At 36.5% G+C, this 26,186-nt stretch overlaps 1 protein-coding gene across 1 annotated transcript in view; it reads right to left on the reverse strand.

The window, feature by feature from the left end:
* Positions 1–26,186, reverse strand: part of MIPEP (mitochondrial intermediate peptidase) — a 65,217-nt gene that overhangs the window by 23,335 nt on the left and 15,696 nt on the right. Inside the window, exons 11-15 of the mRNA XM_056496693.1 lie at positions 14,002–14,155; positions 12,969–13,046; positions 11,777–11,981; positions 8,906–9,015; positions 3,035–3,109 (exon numbers count right to left, since the gene is read on the reverse strand). Coding sequence (XP_056352668.1) covers positions 3,035–3,109; positions 8,906–9,015; positions 11,777–11,981; positions 12,969–13,046; positions 14,002–14,155 — 622 coding nt within the window. The remainder of the gene's footprint in view (positions 1–3,034; positions 3,110–8,905; positions 9,016–11,776; positions 11,982–12,968; positions 13,047–14,001; positions 14,156–26,186) is intronic.

The raw sequence follows: 26,186 nt of genomic DNA on the forward strand, positions 1-26,186 counted from the left end.
CACTGAACAAGACATGTAAGCAGTCAACATTGTCCATCTACAGATGCAGAGTAGGCAGCAAGCATCTGTTCCAATTAAGAAAATAAAAAGAGATACCTATGCTACACTGCATACATTACTCTTATTTATCTAAGAAGAGAAAGAGGCTTTATAATGGCTTTGAATTCCTAGTCACTAGAATCCCACTCTTTTTTTTTTTTTTTTTACACAGTATAACAAAAGCTACAGGTTTATGGTAGCAAGGGTGACAGAGTATGACCCACAGTAAGTACCATGAATGAACCTGAAAACTACCTGATGTAATAGTCCTAAAAAGCTCACTTTCTCCTGTCACCTTAGACCTTTTTAACTCTGCAGTAGTCATTTCACAATAACTTCCCCTCTCCTCTCTACAAAACCCAAATCAAACATGAGAAACTTCAGTATCTGACAACATACTTCAGTGTCAACCTCTTTTTCCTATCTCCCATCTTCGTTTGGACCAGTCTGCAGTTGTTCTTCAGTGTTCCTCACAACATGGGGAACTGCATCTGCACTGCAGGGGAGCTTCTCTAAAGTGAAATCTGGAGTGAAGCAGTTTGTGGTCAAGGAGCAAAAGCTCAACTCACAGCTAGGAAGTGAGGAAATGTCAGCCGAAGGCCAATTCTATGTTCTGCCTAAGGAACAATGTGGTGACAGGGAAATGAGTCACTGAACTCAGCTAGAAGCTCTCCCTTGATCCTGGCACAAGTACAGTGTGGGAAGAAAGCTATGAGCCAGGCCACCTGGACAGCATGGTTAAAAAAATCATCCCTGAAAATAAACTTGGATGAACTTTATACCCATATGCATTTCCATCTACAAACCACAGTTCTGGGTGTTTACACAGGCCTTTGAAATGGGAAAGGGAAACACATCCCAGGACCACAGGATTTTAGGTGATACTGCTGAGGAGCAAGCTAATACTTAACACCAAGCAGTAGATAGAAGACGATTTCTAATTCACATTTCTCAAACAAATTAAAAATATAAAAACACCATCAAATTGTTATGTACTTTATACTGTCTATTTTGCACTTAATTGGTATTTATTAGTTTCACTTGATTCCAGTTCTTTCTAGTTCCCTGTCTACTTAATAGCATTAATATGCACACATTTAGGCATTTTGGAAGTTATTACTGAGTGAAAGAGTCTGAGATTGAATCTGCCTGTCAAAAGCCTTAGGAGAAGATATATGGGCACTCCTATCTTTCCTTCTGAGTAACTGAATACATGACCTAAAAGAAAATTCAGAGGTATTATAGCTGTGAAAAAGAAGCAATATTTCTTACTTTCATATGCCAATAGACTTATTCTCTGAACAGACCACAGAAGAACCTCCAGGTGTTTTCCACACAGCTGGAATATTTGTCAGCATTTTTTCTTCTTTTAAAGGTCAAATATAGCTAACATAGCATCTAGCCATCAATACAGAATATAGTCTTTGCAAAGTCTGAAGTAATGCTTGTAGAATCATGCACAGCTTTTTCAGGCATATAGCTAGCAGCACATATATACTTTGGCATCTGCAAATTAAAATATATTTTGCTTCAATTAATTATTATACTTTTTAATCTGTATATGTAACAACATGTACTTCTAAAATGGAATGCATTAGCTTTATATTTGCCATTTAGTCAACTTCTCTGGGACTTTTTTTCCAAATTATTCAACAGAACAGGTCTGGCGATCTGTCCCTTTGAAATGAGTGCACAGTTCTGAAGGTTTTACACCTGGCATCTCCAAAAAGTGTTGAAAGTAGAAATGAATAATATCATTCAGTATGGCATTGTGGTCATTTGGCACAGGTTGAAACTATTTGAACTTAATTCACACAAGAAAAATTTGATGGCAAGCAGCCTGCTAAATCACTGCAGCACTGCAGCACCAGTCAATCAATAAGCACCCATGGGAACTTGGGCCACCAGAAGTGGGTGTTCTTGAGCCATGGGGTGTGCACAGAAAAAACTGCAAATATTTAAGTTTCTCTTTCAGATCAACTTCAGTTAACCAACCTAACTCACGTTTGTAGGCAGGGTTGTGATCCTATGGCCACTAGTCAAAGGAAGAAGTACCAAAGATCTGTACATTTGTTTCCTTCCACATCTCAATAACTAACCTTCACTAAGGTACTAGCAGAGTTATCTCACCTAAACACCAGCTAAATTGTAGAAGGAAAAACTACATGCTTCAGGCTTAAGGCAAAACAAAGGAGAAAACAAAATCACAAAAAATCACACAGCAAAACCTTGTAGCACACTAAATGCAGCCAAATGCTCACTGTAAAAAAACTTAGCATTAGCTGGATGCTAATGCTACTGTACACATCTGAGAACTGCTGTTTCAGGACTGAAAAATGCCAAATACCATTTTAGATAGAAGTCTAATTTCCTTTACTTCCTTTGAAGAACAGCATCACTGATGGCTTACAGAAATGACTGATCAATCCTACCCACAGAAAATATGGTTTATGAATTTAGTTACTTCTCCTAACACTGTGATAGAAATGTCTTACATCCTTACAGCTCAGCCAGCAATTTTGACGTGGTGAAGTGGCTACTTTCATCTGGAACTGCAGAAGACAAGGAGATCAAATCACATTCTAGCAAATAAACATGCTGGTTTGATTTTACTATAGTAGCCTGTATCTCTCAGTCCTACTATACTTTAATGATCTAAGGAACACAATACTTCCTCTACTTCAAATTCTCCGTAAATAATTCCATTAATTCAATAATTCAACCTTAACCTACGTTTGGGAATTCTGATAATCCAATCATTTTCAAAAGTTGTAGTTTTCCTTATATTTTCCTAGAGATATAACCATTTAGGCTTAAGCAGACAACACAGAATATGTTCAGAAAAACAAACATAGTTAATATAAAATTTAATTAATTAGCATATACTTAGATAACACACCTACATTTTAAAAACTTGGTCAAATTATAAGAACTAAAATATTTTTTTAAAGTTAATAAAGTTAATAGAGAGTAGAAACTAGAATGCAAAACATACCTGCAGTTGCATATCAGCTGCAGCACACACCTTTTTGGACTCACATAGTCTTGACACCATGTTTTTTGGTAGCGGCTTGAAAAAAAAAATCAGATCACATTTAGACTTACTGGATTTTTTGTAAATCATGTTTAAATAGCTAATTACTAGAAAAGGATGAAGACACAAAAAAACCAAACAAACAAACAAAAAAAAAACCCTGGTGGTAATAAAACATATTTGAAGTGCTTTGCATTGAGGAAGGAAATATTTGCTGAGCAAAGCATTAAATGGCCAATTAAGATATCAGCATTAATCCACATAGCAATAGAGAAATTACTGTGCAAAATCTGTTTGTTTTTCTATAAACATAATAAACTGATAGTAATAAATAAACTGATTCCACATCCCCCTATATGCCTGTTAAAAATGTTATTACTATTTTTAGACATAAAGAACAGACTGGGCAGTTAAAGCCCTTCCACATCATATAACTCACAACACTGAGCTTAATAATACTGGTTTTTCATAACTTCAACTGAGACAGCATCAGGTCTTCTGCCCTAACCCACATAAAAATATTTAGTTGTACTGACAGCAAATATCTACCCTTTGACATTTTTAACAAAGTTAAATTTATTCCACATCTATGGCAATAAAATTATCCATGCCACCACAGACTGAAAAGTCAGAAACAATTTTCAAGTCATTAAATAAACTTTTTGACTTTCCATCCAGATGTCTGCAAATACATCCAAAGACTTTTTAATGCCAGATTTTTAAGAATGTCTGTCTATGAATGCTTGACCTTACACTTCTTCCACAACTTGCTGAAGCTTTTCAATAGCTGTTTTTCCTAACAAACATTTTCTTTTCTTTTTTTTCTAGCAGCTTCCTTAGCCAAACAAAAAAAATGGTTAAAATAACTGCATTCTCTCTAAAATATTAAGAAAGGTACTACAAGCTGAACAATGTTATAGAGATGCTAGGTATTAAGCTTGACTCTAAAATCATACCTATGCTTTTATCGTGTGCTGAAGCATTCAAGAAATAATCCAAGAAAGTCTACAGATATGGCAGAGCCACATGTTTAGATTCTCTGCAAATTATATGCATTCAAGACAAACAATGTTCACAGAATAAAAACCCAGCTCTAGAGAAGTTACACCTAAGTGAAGAAAATTTTAACAATTGACTCTAGAATCTCAAAGTTGAAGCAGATAAGAAAAATTCTCTGGTTGCACAGCAGCTTTATGCAGTACTTGCTAAAGCTTGCAACCTCTTCTCCAAGTCAGAAGTTAGCTAGGTCAAGCATGGTATAGAACCAGAGAATTTAATAAGACAGAAAGTAAAGTAGAAAAGAAGTTAAAATTGTTTAAAGTATTTTGGCTAGACAATTATTCTCCCTGTTCTATGAATGTCTCTGCCTCATCCTCTTAGACCAGTACAGCACACCCTTTAATGCCCTTTCAGCTTGGAACTGAAGTACATCTGGCTTTGCAATAACATGGTTTCAACAAGGAAACCAATAGAATATTGAACAGATTTTTTTAAGCACAAAAGCCATCAGCAAGTTTTAGCAGTTTTTTGGAGGCTTTTTTTCCCTAGTGAACTAGTACAACATGGATTTTAACAAAACTGATTTCTTCTAGGGGCCTCTGTATGTAGGATACAGCAAAGTATGAGAAAACTGGATGGAAATTAATAAATGGTAATTTGTCCGTGTTAACGATCTGAACAACCAAAAACTTAGCAATAGCAAACATGTATGTTTTACAAAGTTATCACTCAAGAGCTAAAAGCTCTCCTACCAGTAAGGTCAAACCAACTCTTTCAACATAATGGTATTTCAATTTTATATTTCTTCTATATTAAATGATGTCAAGAGGAAGTTCTAGAGACCAAGTAAAATTTTACCAGGAGTCTCCAAGAAAATTCTGTTAACTATTTTCATAGCCATATGAATGTCAAAAAAACAATGTCAATCTAATGTGCATTGAAAAGCAATCTCTGCTGTTTGAGCAGATAAAAATGAACAAGAAAGTACAAGTCATTCTTATGACTACACCTGTTGACAAAAAGACAAAGGAGGAAAAAATACTTATGTCTTTCTTAAACCTATCAGCGTTACTAACCCAGCTCAAAGATTGTGTTGTGATCATAATTCACAAGCCAAGCAGAATTTGGCACAAGAAAAGCACTGCCAAAATTAGATTAAATTGAAAGAATATAAATTGATAAAGAAATCACTTATTTTTCCCAAAACACCTTTGAGATCTTAATACTTCAGATTTCAGGGAAGTCAAATTTGACTCCAGAGGGTTTTTCAAAGATCACAACTCCACTCCAAGGTATGTTTCTGTGAATGTCATGCACACAGATATGCTGAAGTCTTGAACTGGAGCGTGCAGTGTTTCAGACAATGGAAACTTTTGCTCCTTGCTCCATTACAATCTCACAAAGCCACTTAATAAGCAGCTGAATGAATTTAAAAAAAGCTTCAGCATTCTTACTTCATTTCTCCTGAAAGATGAACTCTCTGATAAAACCAGATTGAGACTGTCATCTTCCTTCTAAAAGAAGGACTTCACAGAGCTTTGGCTAAAACTACGTCATTGAATAATCATTCAATTTTTAAAATTTAAATACTACACGCTTTACTTTGAGGCCCACTTTTCTATCCTTCTCCATTAAGTAACTTTAAGCTCTTGGAATGAATTTTTCAGCATCTTTTTCATGGTGGCTAAAAGAGCAGAATTCCCTGTGTCTCAAAGCATGCTTAACTCCTTACCATTATGTAGTGACTGCAACACATTACAACTGTTTACTATCTGTGGGCTTATTCTTATAATCATGCTAATACAATACTGTCTTTGTAATTCCATCTCTGTGAAAAATGAACTTAGTTCAAATTTGAACAGCTGAAACAGTGGCCTTTGTTCAAGAGAGCCACCAAAGATGCACAAGCTTAAAATTATTTAGCTCAGACCTACCACATACCTCTGCACTTTAAAAATGAAATTTAAAACTCACAGTGATACAGAATGGCACCTATGCACCAGATTGTCTGCTTAAGCACTGTAATGCCCTCATTTTGATATGGCTTGGCTTCATGAGTTTACCTGACTAATCCAATTTTAGTAACTAATTATTACAGTCCTATTCATTTTATCTCAAAGATTTTTTTTTGTTTGAGTCATCTTTCAGATGAAAGGAAAACTAGGCTTGCTATTTTGTTGAAACAAATAGATTTGTACTGGCCAGTTTTTTCAACCAAGTTCAAAAGACTTGCTCCTTTTGACAGAAGAGCTTGCAAGCTTTGTCACTTCTCAACATTCTACAGCACAACCTTTCAAAAGGGACAGAAGGCAGAGACAAGCTTTCTGTGAACTTCAAGATATTTTGGACTGGAACCTCATGATCTACATCTAAATAAACTCTCATCTTTGAAGGTCTACCCATCAATTTCTTTTCCTGCAATGCTACTGAAATGCAATTTTCAACAGTGCACATTTTAGTAATCAAAACACCTCTTTCCCCTCCTCTTCTCACAAGCATAAGCACTGATTTTAAGTGCAGATCCTCAAAGAAGAGTCCTTCCACAACTGACTTTTACAGCAATGGCTAGTAAGAGATTACACTGACAAGTGTGACAAGTTACACTGACAAGTTTCTGATGCAATTATGTTCAACAGGAATATTAAAAACCACACCACAAGTCTGCATGCAAAAAATAGATTGTAGATGCAGCAACACCAAAAGAAGGATGCTTTGGCAAATTATCTGCATTGCCTCTGACACAAACTGGGTCAGTAGCAAGTCCTCCTTCTGCCAACATCCAGCAGAGCTCTGTTGGTGTAGTTGTTGCAGAAAAGATCCTTCTAGCACAGAAAAGCTCTCATAAGAAGAAAATTAATGGAAGTTCTCGTACAGAACAATATATTGATTAAATGGTTTCACAGTTTTCACATTTTAACTTTTTCATCCACCTTTTTTACTTCCCCTTGAAAAGGGGGATTCTTCTTTTTTCAAATAAATCAAAAACTGGAGAAACAAAAAGAAAATCTCATTTCTATTGGCATAACAAAAGAATCAGAGAACAAGTACAGAAAGTAAGTCCCAAAAAGATCTTTGTGAAGTAGAAAATATAAGAAAAATGGAATTTTCAAGACAAAGCACTTCATAACATATACATAACAGAAAAGATTACTTCAATCTATTTGTATTTAAATGATGAACATAGAAATCTGATATCAGATTCTTAAAATCAGTTTAGATGAACAAACGCAAGAAAAGCAGATTTATATATGTTGGATAATAGCTTAAAAATGCATTCTAAAATTTTAAAAAAGCAATTAAAAGCAAGCGATCTAAAGCCCTCAAGAGCCATAGAGTAGTTTCAAGCTCTTCTTCTCATCTTTCAGCATAATCCATTTTTGCCCCCTTCAAGACTGGATTTCTCCATCAAACCTCTCTCAATTGCTCTCTGAAAGGGGAAGATTTCACCACCAATAAACAGAAGTAGTTTATGGAAATGCCAAATGGGACACAGTGTCTGGTTCTTAGCTTTTGCACTGAAACTAAACATGGTTTAGATTTGTCAAGTCATTTTGAGAATACAAAGCCATAAATAATGTCCTACAAATTTCTTTCAGATGTTTTAGTGAAGCTCATTCTCTGAACTCATATGCAATCAGATTAACTCCATGCTGTTTAAATACTACATGAATTTTATAGAGAACATTAGAAAGCCCTGTTTCTGTATGTGGATTCAAATAGATGAATGATCAACACTCCTGAACTGAGTTTAACTTTCTCAGTGCAATCAATTCTGCAGAAATGATTGCTCTGTTGCAAAAAAAAAAAAAAAACCCAAAAAAAGAAAAAAAAAAAAAAAACCAACCCAAAAAACCCCCCAAAAAACAACCCAAAACCAACAAAAAAAAAAAAAACCAAAAAACAACCCAAAACCAAACAAACAAAACCACAAAAAAAACCCCCAAAAAAGAGAGCAAATTTCTCAGACAATATCTATTAAAATAGAAGTTAAGCAATATATTTTCCTAACTGTTCAATGGAGGCAAACATAATTCTACTTCCGTAATACTGAAATACACTGAATGCTTAGAGTTGGATAAAAAGCTCCAGTGAAGTATTGGAGCTACACAACTTAGGAGGATTTTTTGAAATGTCTGTATAAATAGAAATAATTTTCTATTGCATGTCTTAAAGTGACCACCAAAAGTCACCTTGCTCCAAAGAGCACTGTTTTCCAAATACCCCACAGAAAGCAGATTCTTGAAACAGACTAATAAAGAATTACTTCATGTAAAGAACAGCATCAGAGTTTTAATGCAGAATGACTGATAGAATCTAACTAATCCTAATATAATCCTAAATAGAGCAATATGTTTTTCATTACAAAAATATTTCAATCACTGCCCTATATTGTGCTAAAAATGGAAATTTTGAAACACTGCAGATCATTTCCATTTATGTCCATGATTGGCTACCTGTGCTTTATTTTAAGACAGACTTTAGAGAGCTCAATGACAAATTCTATTTTTGTCATAACTTACCTGTAATTATATTAAACCATTCCAAATAACTTGATTCACATGGAAGTTGTTCAACTACTACACCTTGTTGTAAAAAAAGGCTGAAAGTTTTAAATATTTAATTGGAACCTTAGATACGAGAACCTAATATTCTTCCACAGATTACATTTATCTTTTTTGCAATGACAATATTAACTTTTTTTCTGAATAACTGAAATTGTAACACTAAAATAATTTTATCCATTTTTTATTTCTACTTTAAACATTATTAATCAATAACACACGTAACATTTCCTACATACCTTTATTAATATTTTACATATTTTTTCCCTACCTGTCCTGTTTTATAATGCCTTGCAAACTGGTTAACCACTCGATAGTCATTTGCAAAGTACTCCATCAGAATTGAGGGAACTTCAGCAAAATCAGTAGCACATCTGGTTCCTAGAGGTAGAATAATCGTACGTATTACCATTTGTTATTTCCACTAACACAAATAGTTAACTCTTCCCAAAAGGTTTTGCAACTTTCAGTTTGGACTTTTGGTGAACTTTAATGTTCTTTCATTTTTTAAGTCAATATTTTATTTCCATTATTGCACATACTGCCAGAAAAACTTCATTATGATCCTACACATTTTACTATAAATCGCAAAGTAAAACAAAATATTTGAACAGCTGGGTGAGGCACCTTATAAAGCTCTGGATCACACCCTTTTTAAACTAAACCAGACTGTAGCCAAACTGGCCCTACGTGAAACAGCAAATCTATTTAAGTGTCCTAAACCTAAATTAAACTACAATGTAAACAAAACTCTGCCTTAATCCCATTCACAGTTACAAGTCTTAGCTTCCATCTGTTTGCTGAGCTCACTTATGCTTTATATTAACCTCGCTTTATAATACCAATCATTCATTCAAGAAACACTCTTGCAGATTGAAGACATGTTCTATGTAAGTTCAATGTGTTAATATCTTAGCTGTTACTATTTTCAAAAAGCACTTTCCCAAAGGCCTTACTTATTCTAACCTTTATCAGCATCTTACCTAATGGAAGTTCTTAAAAAGTGTAACACATTGCCAAATGAAAGATGGATTTCTAATTTCTATATTAAAGTTAGCAATGTAAAAAGTTCTTGCTTTCACAGTGGACCCACTGGGTCATCACCTCTATCCCTGTCTGCCAGAGACAATGTCAACATTCAGAATTAGTCTTAAATCCCAGTATGCTTTTACTATTTTCTGAATCACTCCTTTGACCTCTACAATCCTTTCTCTAATGTTCAGTCTTAACTTATCATCTGTTTACACTCAATGATTCAGACTGCTCTTTACTGCTCTTTAATACAAATAGCATTTACCCCACTGGTTTTTACCTACTAAATTGAAACTATATTCTGTCTGAGCCATCATCATCCAAGTTAAGATAAAGTCTAAGAAACCATCCATTCTAGTTCTTCTCTGTACCTGCTGCAGTTTGAATTCACCTTCAAACTAGACACACAAAATGAGCACGCCCAAAAATTGCATGAGGTTTCACCAGTACATTTACCATTCTAATACTGCTTTTAGATACAGCTCTGATGTAATTTTAAATCACATTAGACCTTTTCACAGACACATTAGCTATATGCACTTCTGCACTGACACATAAAACAGATTCTGTTTGTCCACCACTGCTGAAAAATCTACTTGATAGCAAAAATTCTTCTTATATTCTGAAAATGCATGATCTAAACTGTGTAGCTGTGAATTAAAGAAAAGTAAAGAGGGAGTAGGAAAGATGTCAAACTACTCAGCTCATCTCAACTGAATGGCAAATTTTTTGTTCTCACAACAGCCTGTAGTCATCTTGTTTCCATACTTTATCATCCTCGTGTTCCATGAGAGCAGACAGCCCCTAACAGACATCCCTATGACAAGCCCTTTCATTGTTACACATTCCAAATCCATTAAAAAAGGATTCTCTGCAGAAACAACACCACTGACCTCCAACCTCCAATGCTGCTTTTGCAATGCTAGATCTGGAGTGAAATCCTCTGGGATACAGGATTGCCTGGAGCTAAGGCAACACAGAAACCATACACAGGGACTCTTGGAAAGCCTGAGGCTCAAAATAAGCCATTTCCTGCCCCTTCAAGAGTTTGACATGCAGACTCTCATGATTCAGCACAAGAGGAGAACTTGCATCAAAGCAGCTACTTTGGGCATGCAAGTATTCCTGTAGCTCAAGATGAGCAAGGCTACATGAGAAGGACTGGGGGAAAAATCCTTAGCTGTCCTAAAGACCATACAGAGCTTATATGGAAGGAATTATGCAGTGTTCATCCATTTTAACAATGTCCACTAGTAACCTACTTATAAAACAGTTCAATCAATTTTAATTTTAAATGGATGACTTAAAAAAAGAGTATTTGGCCACTGGGTGCAAAGGTATCCATTGATAAAACATTAATATGGACATCCCTTTGTATCACTAGCATAAAAACAATAAAACATATTAAAAACTAATTCATCAGACAAGGGAGTTACAATCTCATTTATTTGGTTGTTTATTTTGGGTTTTTTTTAATATGTAAATGTCTACTTGAGATTTCCAGCACACTATTATAGAAAAGAATATACCAAGCTGTCCACAGACAAAAAAACGTAGCACGCCAAGCAGCTTTAGCCAGCATGGGTCTTTGACCTGTTTGCCACAACAGAAGGTTACAGAAGGTTACAGAAGCCAGAGACTTGCCAACCAATACCCTCACTACTCTTTGCAAGACCTAATTCACTAATTTTCCTTCATTCGTTTTCCTAAGTAATTTCCAACCCAGGAATCATTGTGGTTCTACATTAGGTACAACCTATTTCCCAACCTCCAGCTATTCCAATAATTATAAACTCCATATAAGACTAACTTGCAAGAGTGGATGCCACCAAGAGAATAAAGATCAACAGTACATAAAGAAGAGATACAAACACCTTATTCTTATTAGAAAAAGAATAATCAAGTGTTGTTTGGTTGAGTTTTACATAATATCTAAGGATCTGATACAGTATTCTCAAATCATGAAGGGTATAGAACTATTAACATGAAAACCATTTTTGGTTCATACTCTTTTTATTCTTTTGGTTTTTTTTTTTAATCTACTCCTTTCTTCTGGAAATTAAACATTTGACTACAACAAAAAAAAAAATCACTATTATAACTTCCTTACCAGTGACATGTTGGTACCGAGTTCTTCCCAGCATAGAATGCATAGCATGCCCCATTTCATGGAAGAGATTCTCCATCATGCCAGGACTGAGTAGTGTTGGTGCACCCCTTGCTGAATTGGGAAGGCTCAGCATAAGAACAACTACAGGTAGCTGGTACTCTCCATTTTCCTTTAGCCTGCCACCTCGAACTGTAAAGTGACAGTCCTTTTCAAGGTAAAAGCAAACATGGACAGCCAATGTCATTATATCAATGCTATTAAAACAATGATTAAATTAAACTAAACTGTTAAATCAAATCTGAACATATACTTGTTACACAAGTGGAATTCAATGATCATTAACAGTGTTGTTCAATAGCAGCACTGTTTCTCCATCCTTATACTTCAAATTCATAAGGAAATTACTTTATTCCATAAAGACTGTTTTGCTTTTAGAAAATAAAATTATTTCTTTATGTTTTAGAATTATCAAACCATTCAAATTTCCTAACAGGTATCACTAGTGCCAAGAAATTTACTGATGAGTCAAATCCATAATGTACAGATCAAGTTCCCTCCTCGGCCTTCAGCAGTAACTTCTTTATAAAATATATCACACAGCACTACTAGTATATTGCAAAATACTAAAAAACAGTTATATATTAAACTAATGTAGATTTAAACTTTGCCACTCATCACCTCACTAAAGGTGGAAATTTGCAGTGAAGTATCAACTGTCCTATTGCAAATATACTGGTACTAGGTAGTGACACATCATCTACAACATCTACAGTAGAACCTTCTCCAGTTTTAAGGAGAATTTAGAATAAAAATTGATAAATAAAAAATAAAAAATAAAAAAGTTGAGTGTAAAGATTAGAAAGTGTAAATGTCAAATTGTTTCTACTTGCAAACGGTAGGCCAGAAAATAAGTGTTTAAATATCTATCATTTCTCTAAACAGAGTTCTATGACATTTCAAAATGCCTGTTACTCTGTACCACAGTCTGAGTTCAGCCTACTGGGTGATGTTTTTTTAAATGAAAGCTTGCTCTAAAAAAAATTTTATCTAAACCCACACATGAAGTTACAGACATTCCCTGTTTAAATTTATTTTAAAATGAGGCAAGTTTCACTAAATTTACATTGAATGCAAATGGCACTAATGCTACACTCCAATAAAACTCAAGCTGAAGTCAAATCACAAATGTTACCTGATGTGGTTTATCAGGTCGCTGGAAGAAGTCACAATAGATGTATCCTAGCAAACCTTCAGTTTCATGAACAACAGCCTGAAGGAAAAAAGAGAGTATCATTTCCATAGTGAAAGCACTGATAACATGTAAATTGAAGACATAATATTTAAATCCCAAGACTTATAATGAATAAATAACAAATTAACTGGGAATAATTAATATAAAATCTGTTCATAATTTTAATTGAAAAAAAAATGTGTACAAAATTCACATCTTGTATCTCAAACTACAGATGTTTCTGCATTTCACTCAAAACTAGCTAGTCACAGATTAGTATTAAAAGTACTTTCTGTATTAAAAAAGCACTGTCTGTAGGTCCCAAGTGACAAACACGAGCTGATTTACCATGGAAATAAAAATAAAAAGAGTAAGGAGTAACTATAAATTGACCGACAGTAGATAAAGAACAGAATCTCTTGCTGGAGGTTGAGGACAGAAGAGCAGTGGAGATCTGGCAGTGAATAAATGTAGGAAGACAACAGAGGAACTTGGGAACCTGATGAGTAAGTTACTGCCCAAGTTTTTATTTCCACCCTCCCCTAAAAAGAGGGCAGAAAAAATAAAAGAAAATTAAAAATCAATCTCAAACTAAAGATGATTTACAGAGTAAAAAAAAAAATGAGGCAAAGACACATGACTGCTAGGACATACACCTACAGCATTCTAGTCATCTATGATCATCTATAAATTGAAACTAAATAAACTAACAGGACTCATTCAGAAAGGTGCAACAATAATCTCCAAACACAAGCTGTTTCTGATTCAGGCATCATTGACACAGAGCTATTGTTAAGCCATAAAACACCAAACATCCAAAAGGCATTTAAAGAGATGATAATGTTTTTGAAGTCTAACTCCAACTAAAATTAGATAACTAGTTTGTGATTTTGATAGGTATCCAAGCAATTTTTTTTAAAGTTTGATTCATAGCTCACAGGAACACACTATCTTGTTTAAATTCCCTTTGGTTTCAGATGCTGGGAACACTTACCAACTTTCGAACATCTTCAGACCAAATCTCTCCTCTTTTTGTCTGTTCAGCATAGAGAGAGATCCCTAGGAGCTGACTGAATAGAGAGTTCAAACCTTCCATGCATGCCCCAAGAGAGAAAAACGGACAGTACAAGCCAGGATCAATGTTGTACCTAAGGAAATACAAGAATCCCAAACCAGTCAGTCAGCAAAGCTACATAAACTACAGTACTCGCCTTCAAGCCACAGGATGTCACAAATACACTGGCTCAGCCAAAAGGACCTCAGCAAGCATGTTTGGCTTTATTTTTCAAATAGTGAAACCAAGTTACAGACACAGTGCTTTGCAGTACCTCAATTTTACTTATATTCAAATCTGGATACCAAATTCAACAGATGTTAACTATGATGTTCAGAAATGTGGTGAACAATGTAGCCCAAACAGACCATGGCAACATGATGGGTGGCCAAGCAGTGGCTTTTGATACTCAGGAGGCCACTGGCACTCAAGTGCCTTTCCCATGCCAAGGCTGCATCGTGTGACTGATCAGAAAAACAAGCTGGCTTTGGCTGTGGTGTAAGCCAAATCCTCAGCTAGGGCAGGAAACCAACTGGTAAGCACTGCTGACTCTGCAGCCTTGCCTTTCACTGCAGCAACAGAAACACCAAGTAGACACAACCACCTCCCACACAAAAATCACACCTCAAGCTCTGGGGACTCTCTTGAACCACATAGAAAAAACTCTTACAGCTGTGAGCCACCTGAATATTGTGACATGGATTTCAAACATGGCCAACATAGCTTCCCGAGCCTAACCTCAACCAAGTATATTCAAGATGCTGTAGCACAGAAGACATTCATAAGAAGGAAGATATCATACATCTGCATGCTGTCATATAAACTGAGAATGAACAAAAAAATTCAGAAAGTAGTTCAGAGATGCACGCTGTTTACGCTGTTTTTACTAAAAAGTAAACACACTACAGGTGTATCAAACAAAGAAATGCTTTGCAAAATTACACTTTTCACAAGCTGATCTGCACCACACTTTTGAGACAGCAGGAAAATCAGAACTGGAATCTGTTTGTAGTTGTGTGTGCACCCAAAACAGCTAAAAATATTCTTGTCTCATTTCACATACAAAACCCAAGTGTTGTTTTATACCGTTTTCTAGGGTCTCAGAGTAAAGACTGTTTAAGTCTAGACAATCACAGTCACTGAAATTTAAACATGCATCAGCTAGACTACAATAGCTGGACACCAAAGATGAGAACCATGCTGTTTTAAGGCCTGTGATCAAAAGACTTAGTTACAGACCAGCTATGAAAGAACCAGCTAGTCCCTACCCACACACTAACCCTTCTTTCCTTCCCACTCCCACAGAGAAGACCTGAAAAAGAAGCCCACTGGGGATCCTTCATTTGCCAAAGTGCTGTTTACAGCTCTGATTCACTGATGGGCATCACTGAGCTGTGAGGCACAGCAGGGTGAGGTTACTCCTCTAAGCCACAATACTGTGAGGTACAAGATTTTGCTTATTTTCACAAATACAAGAAGCTAAAGCCAGTGTATTCCATTCTGTTTTAAACTATACTAGAACATAGAAAATAAAGCAGATTTTGCCTCTACCACACTGACACACTTTTTCAAGAACTTCACACTTAAATTCACACACCACACTCTTCCATATGCACGTTTTCCTTCTAATTCAAAAGTCACCACACCCAAGGAAATAAGCATTATAAAAATCACTTTAGATCAAGTTAGCTAAAAAGATTGAAAGTAAGTCTAAAATAAAGCAGAAGAGATGAGTTAATTTTCACATAAACCACAGAAATTTGGAGTACAAAGGACACTGATTGATACACAGAGCTCCCCTTCCACCTCCAAGTACAGAACTACAGGGTATGTGTTGAATAACCTCAGAATTTTTAAGTCAGTAATTCCTAAGAATTGCAATGCTTTCAACAGTGGTGCTTTTTGGAAAGCTTTAGCAGGTAAATCTCAGATGTCTCCACACTTCAACAGACTCTCCCAGAGATTGCCTTCTGCCCAGACTGTTACCACAAAAACTGAAACACACCACTAAGTGTTTCAGACCTCCTGATTCTGCTCTGAAGCTCTCCCTGCACAGAGACTACAAGATCTGTTAAAATGCCCCTTCTTTTGGCAGCAAATAATAACAACCTCCATAAAAGTTTAGAACTGGTTTTTGTCATCTCACTTTAAAATCTTCTGTCATTCTACATGCCACTATGAATAGTAGGCTGAGTTCTTCATTTGCAATTCAAAGAATTGCTTCTTCAACTAATATCTGGCTACAAAAGTACTGTCTCAATACACACCACAGACAAGCTGAAGTGCTTTCATTGCACAAGGGCTCTTTGCAGGGCTTTTTTGATGAGTGCATTTCAATCAGTCCTGCCAAAGCTACACTTATGTGCAAAGCCTGCACACTCACCTCCCCCCAGACATCCATAATCATCCCGTGCCATTTCCTCCCTGCCCAGTCAGAGAAGAGAGACAAGGTACAAGGTATTTCAAGAATGCACCCATACGATACAGTACTACAAACACACACTTCAGTAAATCAAAATTTAACACTGCCAACAGCTCACATTCATAACAAAACATCCAATTTTCACAGCTGCAGGAAATTAAAATGTGTAGCTCCCAACAGTGAGTTCAGCTGCAGGATAAGAGAACACAAAAATAATAAGAAGTCAACAGCACCCTTGAAAACATTTCATGAAATTAGATAACTTTTACACAAAAGTAAGGAAAATCAAAAGATGTGTAGAGACTGCTCAAAATTTTCTAAAGAGCAGAATTTTTTTTGATGGACCAGCTAACCCTGGAAGCCGTGTCCAAGTACATGAAAGACAAGAATGTTACCAGGAGGAGTCAGCATAGATTCAAAGCAACCACAGGCAAGTCATGCTTAAATAATGTGATATCCTTATGTGATGAAATAACTGGTTGGCAGAAAAGGGGAGAGCAGTGCACATCACCTCCTTGGACTTCAGTGGCCCTTTGACACTGTCTCCTATAAGATCTTTGCAGAGCCCAGAGGGAGGGGATCAGTGCTACAATGGCTGATTGGAGGCCAAGAACCAGCAGTGTGCTCCAGGGGTCAATACTGGGTTCAGTCCTGTCCAGCTGTTGGCAGGTAACACCAAACTGTCATCCAAACTGGGAGGAGTGGCTCCTATGTCAGAGGGTCTTGCTTCCATCCACTGGGACCTTTACAGGCTTACAGGACAAATGAGTGGACAGAAACTTCAAAAAGTCCTCCCCTGAACCTGAGGAGAACAATCCCAGGCATCAGTATGTGCTGGGAGACACCCAGGCCCAGAGGAAAGGCGTTTTCAGACAGGGGCCTGGGGGTCCTGGTGAGCCAGGGAGGGATCCTTGCCACAAAGAAGGTGAATGGCATCCTGGGTGCATTAGGAAGAGCACAGCCAGCTGGCCGAGGGAGGTGATCCTTCTGCTCTGCTCAGCACTGTCTGTGTCCAGTGCTGAAGTGCAGTGCTCGGCTCATCAGAAAGAGAGTACATGACCACACTGTTCAGCCTGGGAAAGAGAAGGCTCACAGGGATCCTACTAAGGAGTACAAACTCCTGAAGGGAGGGTGCAAAGAGGACAAAGCCAGGCTCTTCTCGGTGCTGCCCAGTGACAGGACCAGAGGGAAGGGGCACAGAATGGAACATGAGATATTGCATCTCAACATCAGGAAACAGTTTTTTCCCAGTGAGGATTAGCAAGCAGTGGCACAGGTTACCCTTAGCAGCTACAAAGTCTTGCAGCTTGGAGATACTGAAAAGCTGTCTGGACATGATTCCAGACACCCAGATCTAGGGGACCCTGCCTTAGCAGGTGGCTGGATCAGATGGCCTCCAGTGAAAATTTCCAACCTCAACTATTTTGTGAAGATGTCATATGGAGCCTAGGACCAAGAGCACACAGCTACAGCATGAGATAGATTCCAGCTTTATCAGAGGAAGACAATGTTTCATACTAATTGCAAAGGATTACCACATTCAGTTGAAATACTGGATTAATATGTTTGCTGGAGGGATGGAAATAAAAAGCTCTGAAACTAAGTTCATTTTAATTTCAGTCAAAAACACAGATAGGTACCAGCAGGAGAAAGCAATGGTATTTCTTCATGGATAGAACAGCTAAAATTAATATATTGCAGGGAGGAGATCAGTACCTATTTCTCATTCTCAGCACTCCTTGAATATGCAAAATGTCCCCATGACCCTACCCTAAGATGAAAAGGATGGGAAGGCTTTCTGGTAAATACTTTGTAGTATACTGTCACTGTCTAAAGTGGGAGAGGGGGTGGGGGGTGGCAGGAAGTCAGGCTGCAATAGTTATGTCCTTTGGAAAAAGCATGATACTTATCCAGCCCCCCAGAAAAATAGCAGTAACAGACTAATGCCTTAAGGCAGACTTCCCAGAGGAACTAGCCCTCCTACTCTGGCTAATGTTTGAAGATGTCACAATCTTGACATTTTGAGTACAATGAGGTCCTGACTAAACAACCACTTTAATAGAAACTACACAAAGTTAAGGTCAGTCCCTTCTGGTAGAACATTGCCACGATCAAACCTCTCCCACATTTAATGAAAGATGTGTGTTAATGTTCTTCTTGCCAATGAAATTTGAAAAAAGTTTTGAAAAACAACATTATTTATACAGAATGCCAAAACAAAAAATGTTTCTACTTCTGATCTCAATTATCCATTTCTGCCTTGCCTATTACACCAGTCTACAAAAAAGACTGAAGATACTGAAAAATCCTCAACTACCACCTAGTATCTTATGCCACAGACCCAATACTTAACTTACTTTTGAACACACCTGGCAGCAGTCAGCAGAGATTATTATACCTTGAATTATCTAGCATCCATTTTTTGCTAGCCAGTGCAATGTCCTAGGAGTTATGCAGAAAAGGGTTAAACCCCATAGTATAGTGCAATTATCACAATCAGATTATAATAACCAATAATACTCCAAAATGAGTACTGGGTACTGAAAAAAAAAGCTACTCCTCCAAAAAGTGTGTAATACATCTTCAAAAATCTTTGTCTAAATACCAGTCTATACCCACTAAGCAGTAATCATTCCAGACACCGAAACACAGATGCAATTCCGAAGTTTTGAATTTGGTCCTACCTCATACACGAACTCTATTTTTACAAATAAAGTACAACCAACTATAAGTGAAGAAAACCTAACCCCAAACTTGTACTGATTCCAGGAAAAATATCTCTTTGGGCTTACTTAGGAACAGCAATTAGCCAAAACCTCAGCTATCTGAAACTGATGTTCTATAACCAAAACCTCAATTCCTGGAATTATTACTGATAGATGATCTTGCCTTTCAGTGGCAAGAGCAAGCATATGACTGTCTTCTGAGCCCCCACCTTCAAGATTTAATGCTACTCACTGAAAAATAAAAGATGTAACACTAGGTAAGATTAGAGGACAATGGGGAAAAGAGAAGAAACAAAAAAATTTAAATCTTCCTCAAAAATAAAAATACTACGTGAACAGAACAAGAAATGCTGCAATCTCTACTGGATCTCTAAAACTTAAATCTGGCATATGGGTGTGGGTAGAAAAGTATTTGGAAGAGTTTACAAAGTAGATGTTCCCTTGTTGAAGATTCTTGCTTGATTTCAGACACTCAAATGGTAGCAGTCATTAGCAACTTCATTGTTTCCAGATGACAAGAAAAAGGCATCTGCTAGCTAGCAAATGATTACCCAATCTCAGTTACTGACAGCTTCATCACATTAGTGGAACTGCAAGAACACATTTCCCAGGCACAGTATTTTGGCATTCAAATTCATACCAATCTAAAAACATGGCAGCTCAACTTTCTGGCAGCAATGGGGACTGTGATTGTGACAGCAATCCAAACTTCTCTCAGTCCTTTCAACAAAAATTCTCATGCTGTTAAAGGGTCTCAGGTTGTATCCTCAAATACACACTCTGACCCAAGTCAGATTTTCTAAAAGACCACATAAAAACTTTAAGAAGACTTCTCTCAATGCACTCCTTTAGCATTTTAAATTGCCCAGTAACAAAGACAGAACTTGTCTGCGTAGGATGCAGAGACTTTTTGAGGGCTGATCCAAGACTGTAAAATTAATTTCTCCTGAAGCTAAAGAGAAAACTCAAAGTTCCCCATCCTCTATCCCAGGTGTATGGTGCTTCTTTGATGCTTGTTTCAAACATGAAACCCAGTGTATTTGTAAAAGCAAACTAAAGCCTTCCAACAAAACCCTATGAAAACCAAGGCATTCCTGCCTTGGCAGGGGAATGGACAAGATTATCTCCAGAGGTGTCTGTCAACCCTAACAATTCTGTGATTCTGGGATTCCACTGTACATTACTATTCAATCAACAGAATGAAAGGACAACTACTTCAGTCAATGAATTAGCTGATACTGACTGACTCTACATAAAAAGAAGCAGAATTCCCAAAGTGCTTTAGCTTAGCCTGCCCTTGAAATGCTCACTAGTCAGAGCAAAGCTATCTTCATAATCTAACGTTAATAAATGTTGATGACCCTACTGTGCATATAATTATTTTTATTATACTACGTGTTAAAGCTGCAACCATTCTAAGAATCACTTTCTACAAAATTTTCAAGCTGCTATCAATTGTCTGCTTGAACAGTTGTACAGCTTTGTGCCTTCTATTTAAAACAAAGAGAAAAAAATTGAAATAAAACTGCAAGAAGCAGCTGCTTTATTATGAGCACACTCTTTGGCAAGCTGCCTCCACATTTATTCAGACAAGTTATGATTTTATCTATAACAGGAAGTGCACTCAAGTATTTTTGGGAAAAGAAATCAGAAAGGAAATTATCATGACCCACACTGAACAACAGTAACAGGCACTCTGCTATCAGTAAAATTTCTGCTAAGGGTTACTGCTACTAGGAAAAAAAGTTAATGTTCTGGAGACAGACAGTATTTAGTGACAATAACTACTGCAAAGAAGAGCTGGAAGACAGGTTTTCTTGTACGCTGTAATTTGCAGCACCAGAAGAGGAGACAGACTCTTCAGCAGGGAGGATGATGCACATGGCAGAGTAACATCACCAGCAAAACATTGTACTGCTGTCTCCAAAGCCAGAAAACACATGGAAACATAGTTATGGCATTTCCTAAGGAAGAAAAAGGATTCAGGGCAGCTAAGTAAGCCAGGGCAAGAATCAAACACCCCGCCTGGATACCCTTTTGCTTAAAATGTGAGTTCTGGACCTTAGGACGCCTATGTCATCAGAGAAGAACAGACACAAATATTACACTTTCAAACTTAGCAAGGTATCAATTAGAGGTAACTAGCACAAGTCTAGAGCTCAGGTATGAGCTCTTGCTTCTTTCCAGAATTTAGGCTTCCCTGACTGGAATGTTGTATAGTTGAATCCCAGAAGGATGAAGATCACAGCATTTTCTATCGGAATATGCCTTTGAAAATGCAGGCAAAAGAGATGGATCTCAAATGGTGTTAACTTTGCAGAGAACTATATGCTCCAGTCAAAACCTTACCATGTAACATTTCTCCTAGTGTATCTCAAGTAACAAAAAAAAACCCAACAAAACAGGTATGGGTTGATTTTTGATTTTTGCAGTTTGCACTGCTACAAAAAGATTTACCCAACTACCCTTGAACTTGAGCACAAAAATTTTCTTAAGCTATTCTGTGAAATTTAAAGGATCTGAGTATAATTCTGGAAGAACAGGAAAAGGAAATATCAAAACTTCTATCCGTTATAGACATACACACACCCCTCAGAAAACACAATGATTAATCTAAAAGAAGACTTCCTGAAATCAAGGGTTTTGTACATGCCTAGATATTATTTTTTTTTAAAAGTTGCTTTTAGTTTTGATGTAGGAAATATAACATTTATGTGAAAAAAAGGGGACATCAACACACACTCAGTCTGCACAAATCAGTAGCAGATCAGCAAATATATACATGAACTCCTCTGCAGTGGAAAAGAATATTTTCCTCTGTGCCAAACTTTCAGTTAAGCTGCTTTGACTTAAGAAAGATAAAAATCAAGACTCAAAGAGGTCCCTTTTATTATAATAATGAATCTTAAATTATTTGTTTCTCCTGTAGAATTGCATAACTCTCATGCTTACACGTTGAAAACCGTAAAAGACTGAGACACATAAACTTGAACATAATAGGTTTGCTCTGTATTAATTTTGCATATTCCAGTAACTTAATTCACTCTGAGCATCTGATTTCAAATGCCTAAGCATTTGTATTTATTATAAAGTCCTGGAAAGAATGAAAATTTTCTCATATACTCTTATGTCAGATTTTGAGCTCAGTAACTTTATGAAGAGAAATCTCAGTACCCTCCTTACAAAAGCAGAAATATCAAAGAAAGCTGCAGTTTCTTTAATGTAAATTCCTGCTTTTTATTAAAGGATAAACTACATTTAAGAAATCCAGCCACTTTACTTTCACAGTTTGCAGCACAGCAGTATTTTTAAGAGAAGCAAAGTAGCCAAACCAATTAAAAAAACTATTATAAAAAAAGTTAACCGACACAATGAGGTTTGGTTATTCTTCAAGAACAGCAGGCTTCAAACAAAAAGGCTTTGCCCCTGTGAGAAACAGAGATGTAGTATGTGATTACAAATAATTATTTCTAAGCTTGTATGACTTCACTGAGTCTAAATAAAATGCAGATTCAAAATCACTTTAATTTAAGCTGTATCTATGGAACAAGACTAAGACTGTTTTGTGCAACATGACTTTCATCTATTCTATTAAGAATGCTTTTTATAAAATTGAACATTAGAGATATTTGAATCAGGATCACTGTTCTTCAGAGCACAAGCATTCAGACTCTTAACAATTGCAAACTAGCTGCCAGGCAAAAATACTTATCAGTGGCTATTAAATGTAGTCCCTGATATATCCTGACTTCTTTGGGGGTTTTTGTGAGAAAAATTATTACCCTGTTGACATCCACAAAAATATAGAAGACAAAATTAACTAATTATCTCTAATAAAACAGATCCTGTCAAAACTTTCAAAGAAACTTGAAAAGATCGTGTTAGTAAAGATAAAAGTGAGATGAACCCCTCAGGTCAATTTGAAGAGATCAAGACAAGGAAAACCCCTTCCAATTTTCATTACATGCCAGACTATGAAACTTAATTCTTTACCTAAAGGGAGACTCTTAACCATGATTTATAGAATACTATGGATTTCTTAAAAATAATAGCAATAATAATGATAATAATAAAAAGCCTTTGTACTCTCATCAACCATAAAGTAGCACCTGTATTTCACATATCTTTTTTCTTTCTGCTAATTGTACTTCCTAGAATATTTTGGAGGAGGTTAAGGGGTAATTTGGAATATTGGTATCAACACTGCACACAACTTTTAGATTTGACTTTGTTTTCAAAGCAACAATTTATTTGTTCTTCCATAATGTCTTGAATAAAGATATAATTTTGAAAGCTGAATTCTGCTTCACAGCAATGTTTTTCAATAACTTTCAGGTTTCCCACCAAAAAGCTTAATTCACCAGCTTTAGTGACTGATGAGTTGAAGTGAACTTTCTATAACTACATTAGTTGATTTAACAGAAGGCATGCCTTCCCTTTCTTATAAATAATTTGTTACAGGAAGTTCTCCTTCTCTCTGAGCACTTTGGTTGAACGATTTCCTAGTTACATTTGCATTACTTTTACACTTCAGCTTTCAAATTGAACAGAATGACAGTTTTCTCACATGTTCTGCAAAGGGTCTGGGCTATTCTTCTACATGGCATTCCCTAGAGAGAACAGTCTTTCATAAAACTAAAAATAATTTTACAAAAAGCAGCCATGAACAAGTTTTTTACTAGTAACTTGCAAACCTCACTTTGCTTTTAGGAACTTGTGAAACATTCAGTCACGTTTTCATATCTTGGTACTGAACCTACCCCTCTGAAAAAACCCAGAAGTGGTGTCCACCCTCCCCTGAAGCCAGCAACCTATGTACAGTCCCAACAAGAGAGGAGGTGATTTATTCCTAATTTTTGCTAAACTGGCACCCCAAGATTCAAAATGCCTGCAGCTGTCATGGTAGCTTCATTTTCCTACTCATCAGGAAACTAACTTATTTTTGCATTGATCTGTCATCCTCAAGGCTGGTCTTACTTCCTTCTGCAGCCCCAAAGAAAGGGACTAGCACAGAGTCAGTGCTCTGCAAGCACATCACAGCTTCAAGTTGAATAAAATCTGAGACATTTTGGCAAAACTCCTAACAGTGAATTATAGCCAGTAAAGTCAACCCAGCCTGGCAAGAATCATAGGTTAAGGAAGCAAGAGTCAATACCAAATACACAAAGCTCACTGCTGATGGTTCTCAAGAACAGTTCTGCACCTCTGTCAGAAGTGAGTAAGCACTGCCAATCCTACCTTCAAGGTAAATGGCTCACCTCAAAAAGTTTCTCACAGCCCTTTGGGGTGATTTTCTGTTGTGCTTTTTTCTCTGACCCAGAAGAAGTCAGCAGGACTACCACATCTTTGCAAGATCAGGGCCTTGAGAATTACAGATGCATTTACTGAGAAGTAAAGCAATTTAATTAATACTTGGGTACTTGTCTGCACTAAAATGCAACATTATTATTTTTATAATATACATATTAGACATATTCTTACTTGTTAGATGCTGAAGCATGTTCTAGCATTCACTGCTTTATTACCCTCAGCCTGCCAAAATTCTTGAGGTTCTCCTAATTACTCTATCTTCTTTTAAGATACTACTACCATGAATTTCAGACTTTTGTCTCCGGTTTCTCTTAAAAGTACATTTATACCGACATGTATTTTCCCTGCCTCTTAAACTATAGCTACAAAAACATTACACAGTCTTAAGTGTAGGTTTAAAGCCAGAGAGGCTACTTAATGTAGTCTGGGAAAAAAAAAAAAAAAAAAAAAAAGTGAAATATCCTGTTCCCATCAATGGGAGGCTTACACTTTTGAAGTAGGATCAAGTTTCCAGGGAAAGGACTTGGTGAAAGCTGACAGAAACAAAATTGTCGTGGCCGGGTTCAGACAGCACCACCGCAACTCTGTGGCTCGAGTCTGGAGCGCCTCCTGCTGCTCAGGTGACAGAACAGCAGCAACGGTCGGTAACGCCGAGGAAAGCAGCGACAAAACCCGAACCCAGCCACAGCACACAGCATCAGAACTGCACTGTCCAAACGCATGAGGGCATCCTGCATCCTTCAGAAGTAAATATCTACCTCTTAAAACTAGCTACTAGAAATCTAGTGAAGGATTTGTTTCCTTAATCCTATTACAGTAAAGACTGAACGTATATTTAGAAGATAAAATATATAAATACTTTTAAAACACACAGCATGCTACAAACACAAAATAGACACCTTAAAAATATGTCATGAGTTTCAGTGTCTTTTGAGATATAGCTGGTCAAAATCTGGAGGACTGGTTGAATAGGCCAAACTAAGAGACAGTAAACATTTTCCAGCAGATACACTGTTCCATCTAGTATTTCTTGCACCCCCTAGTGCTGAGTAACTTAATCAAGAACTAAATCCCTGTAGTTTCTTTCTTTATACCTACATTTGTAAAGATAATCTACATCTTATGTACCTGACAGTACCTGGGAAACTCTGGGTGTGTACTTCAGCTGGAGCAACAGTGACAACAGTAGTCCAAAAGGAATACCCAAAAGCACACGTTTGCTTCCCTTTCAACAAAAATGTTTTACTAAGAGGAAGAAAAGAGAAAATCCTAATACAAAAATCCACCATGAAAACTACTACTGAGTCCCAAAACATGAGAGACAAATATATAAGCCATACTCTGTGCACAGCACTACAACAAATACAACCATAGGATTTCTGTTAAATACCTAAAGCTAAAAGTAAATTTCTTCCAAAAGAAAGAAATTCTTGGAGAACAAAAAAATACTATAAACTAAACAAAGAACAGGAGAAATGCATGACAGTCAAGTGCACCTTCTTTGAAAACATATTTTGTGATTCCAAGATGAAAAAATGCAAAATAAAATAGAAGTAATAAAATAACTTATTGAGCTTATAAATATAAAAAAAGAAAAATAATAATTAAAATAACAATTTTCAATCATTTTCCCATGGAGAAAGCCAACCAAAAACAACATCACTTTT

The sequence above is a fragment of the Oenanthe melanoleuca genome, chromosome 1, assembly GCF_029582105.1.
Source record: "Oenanthe melanoleuca isolate GR-GAL-2019-014 chromosome 1, OMel1.0, whole genome shotgun sequence".
In the NCBI taxonomy this organism is placed as follows: Eukaryota; Metazoa; Chordata; class Aves; order Passeriformes; family Muscicapidae; genus Oenanthe; species Oenanthe melanoleuca.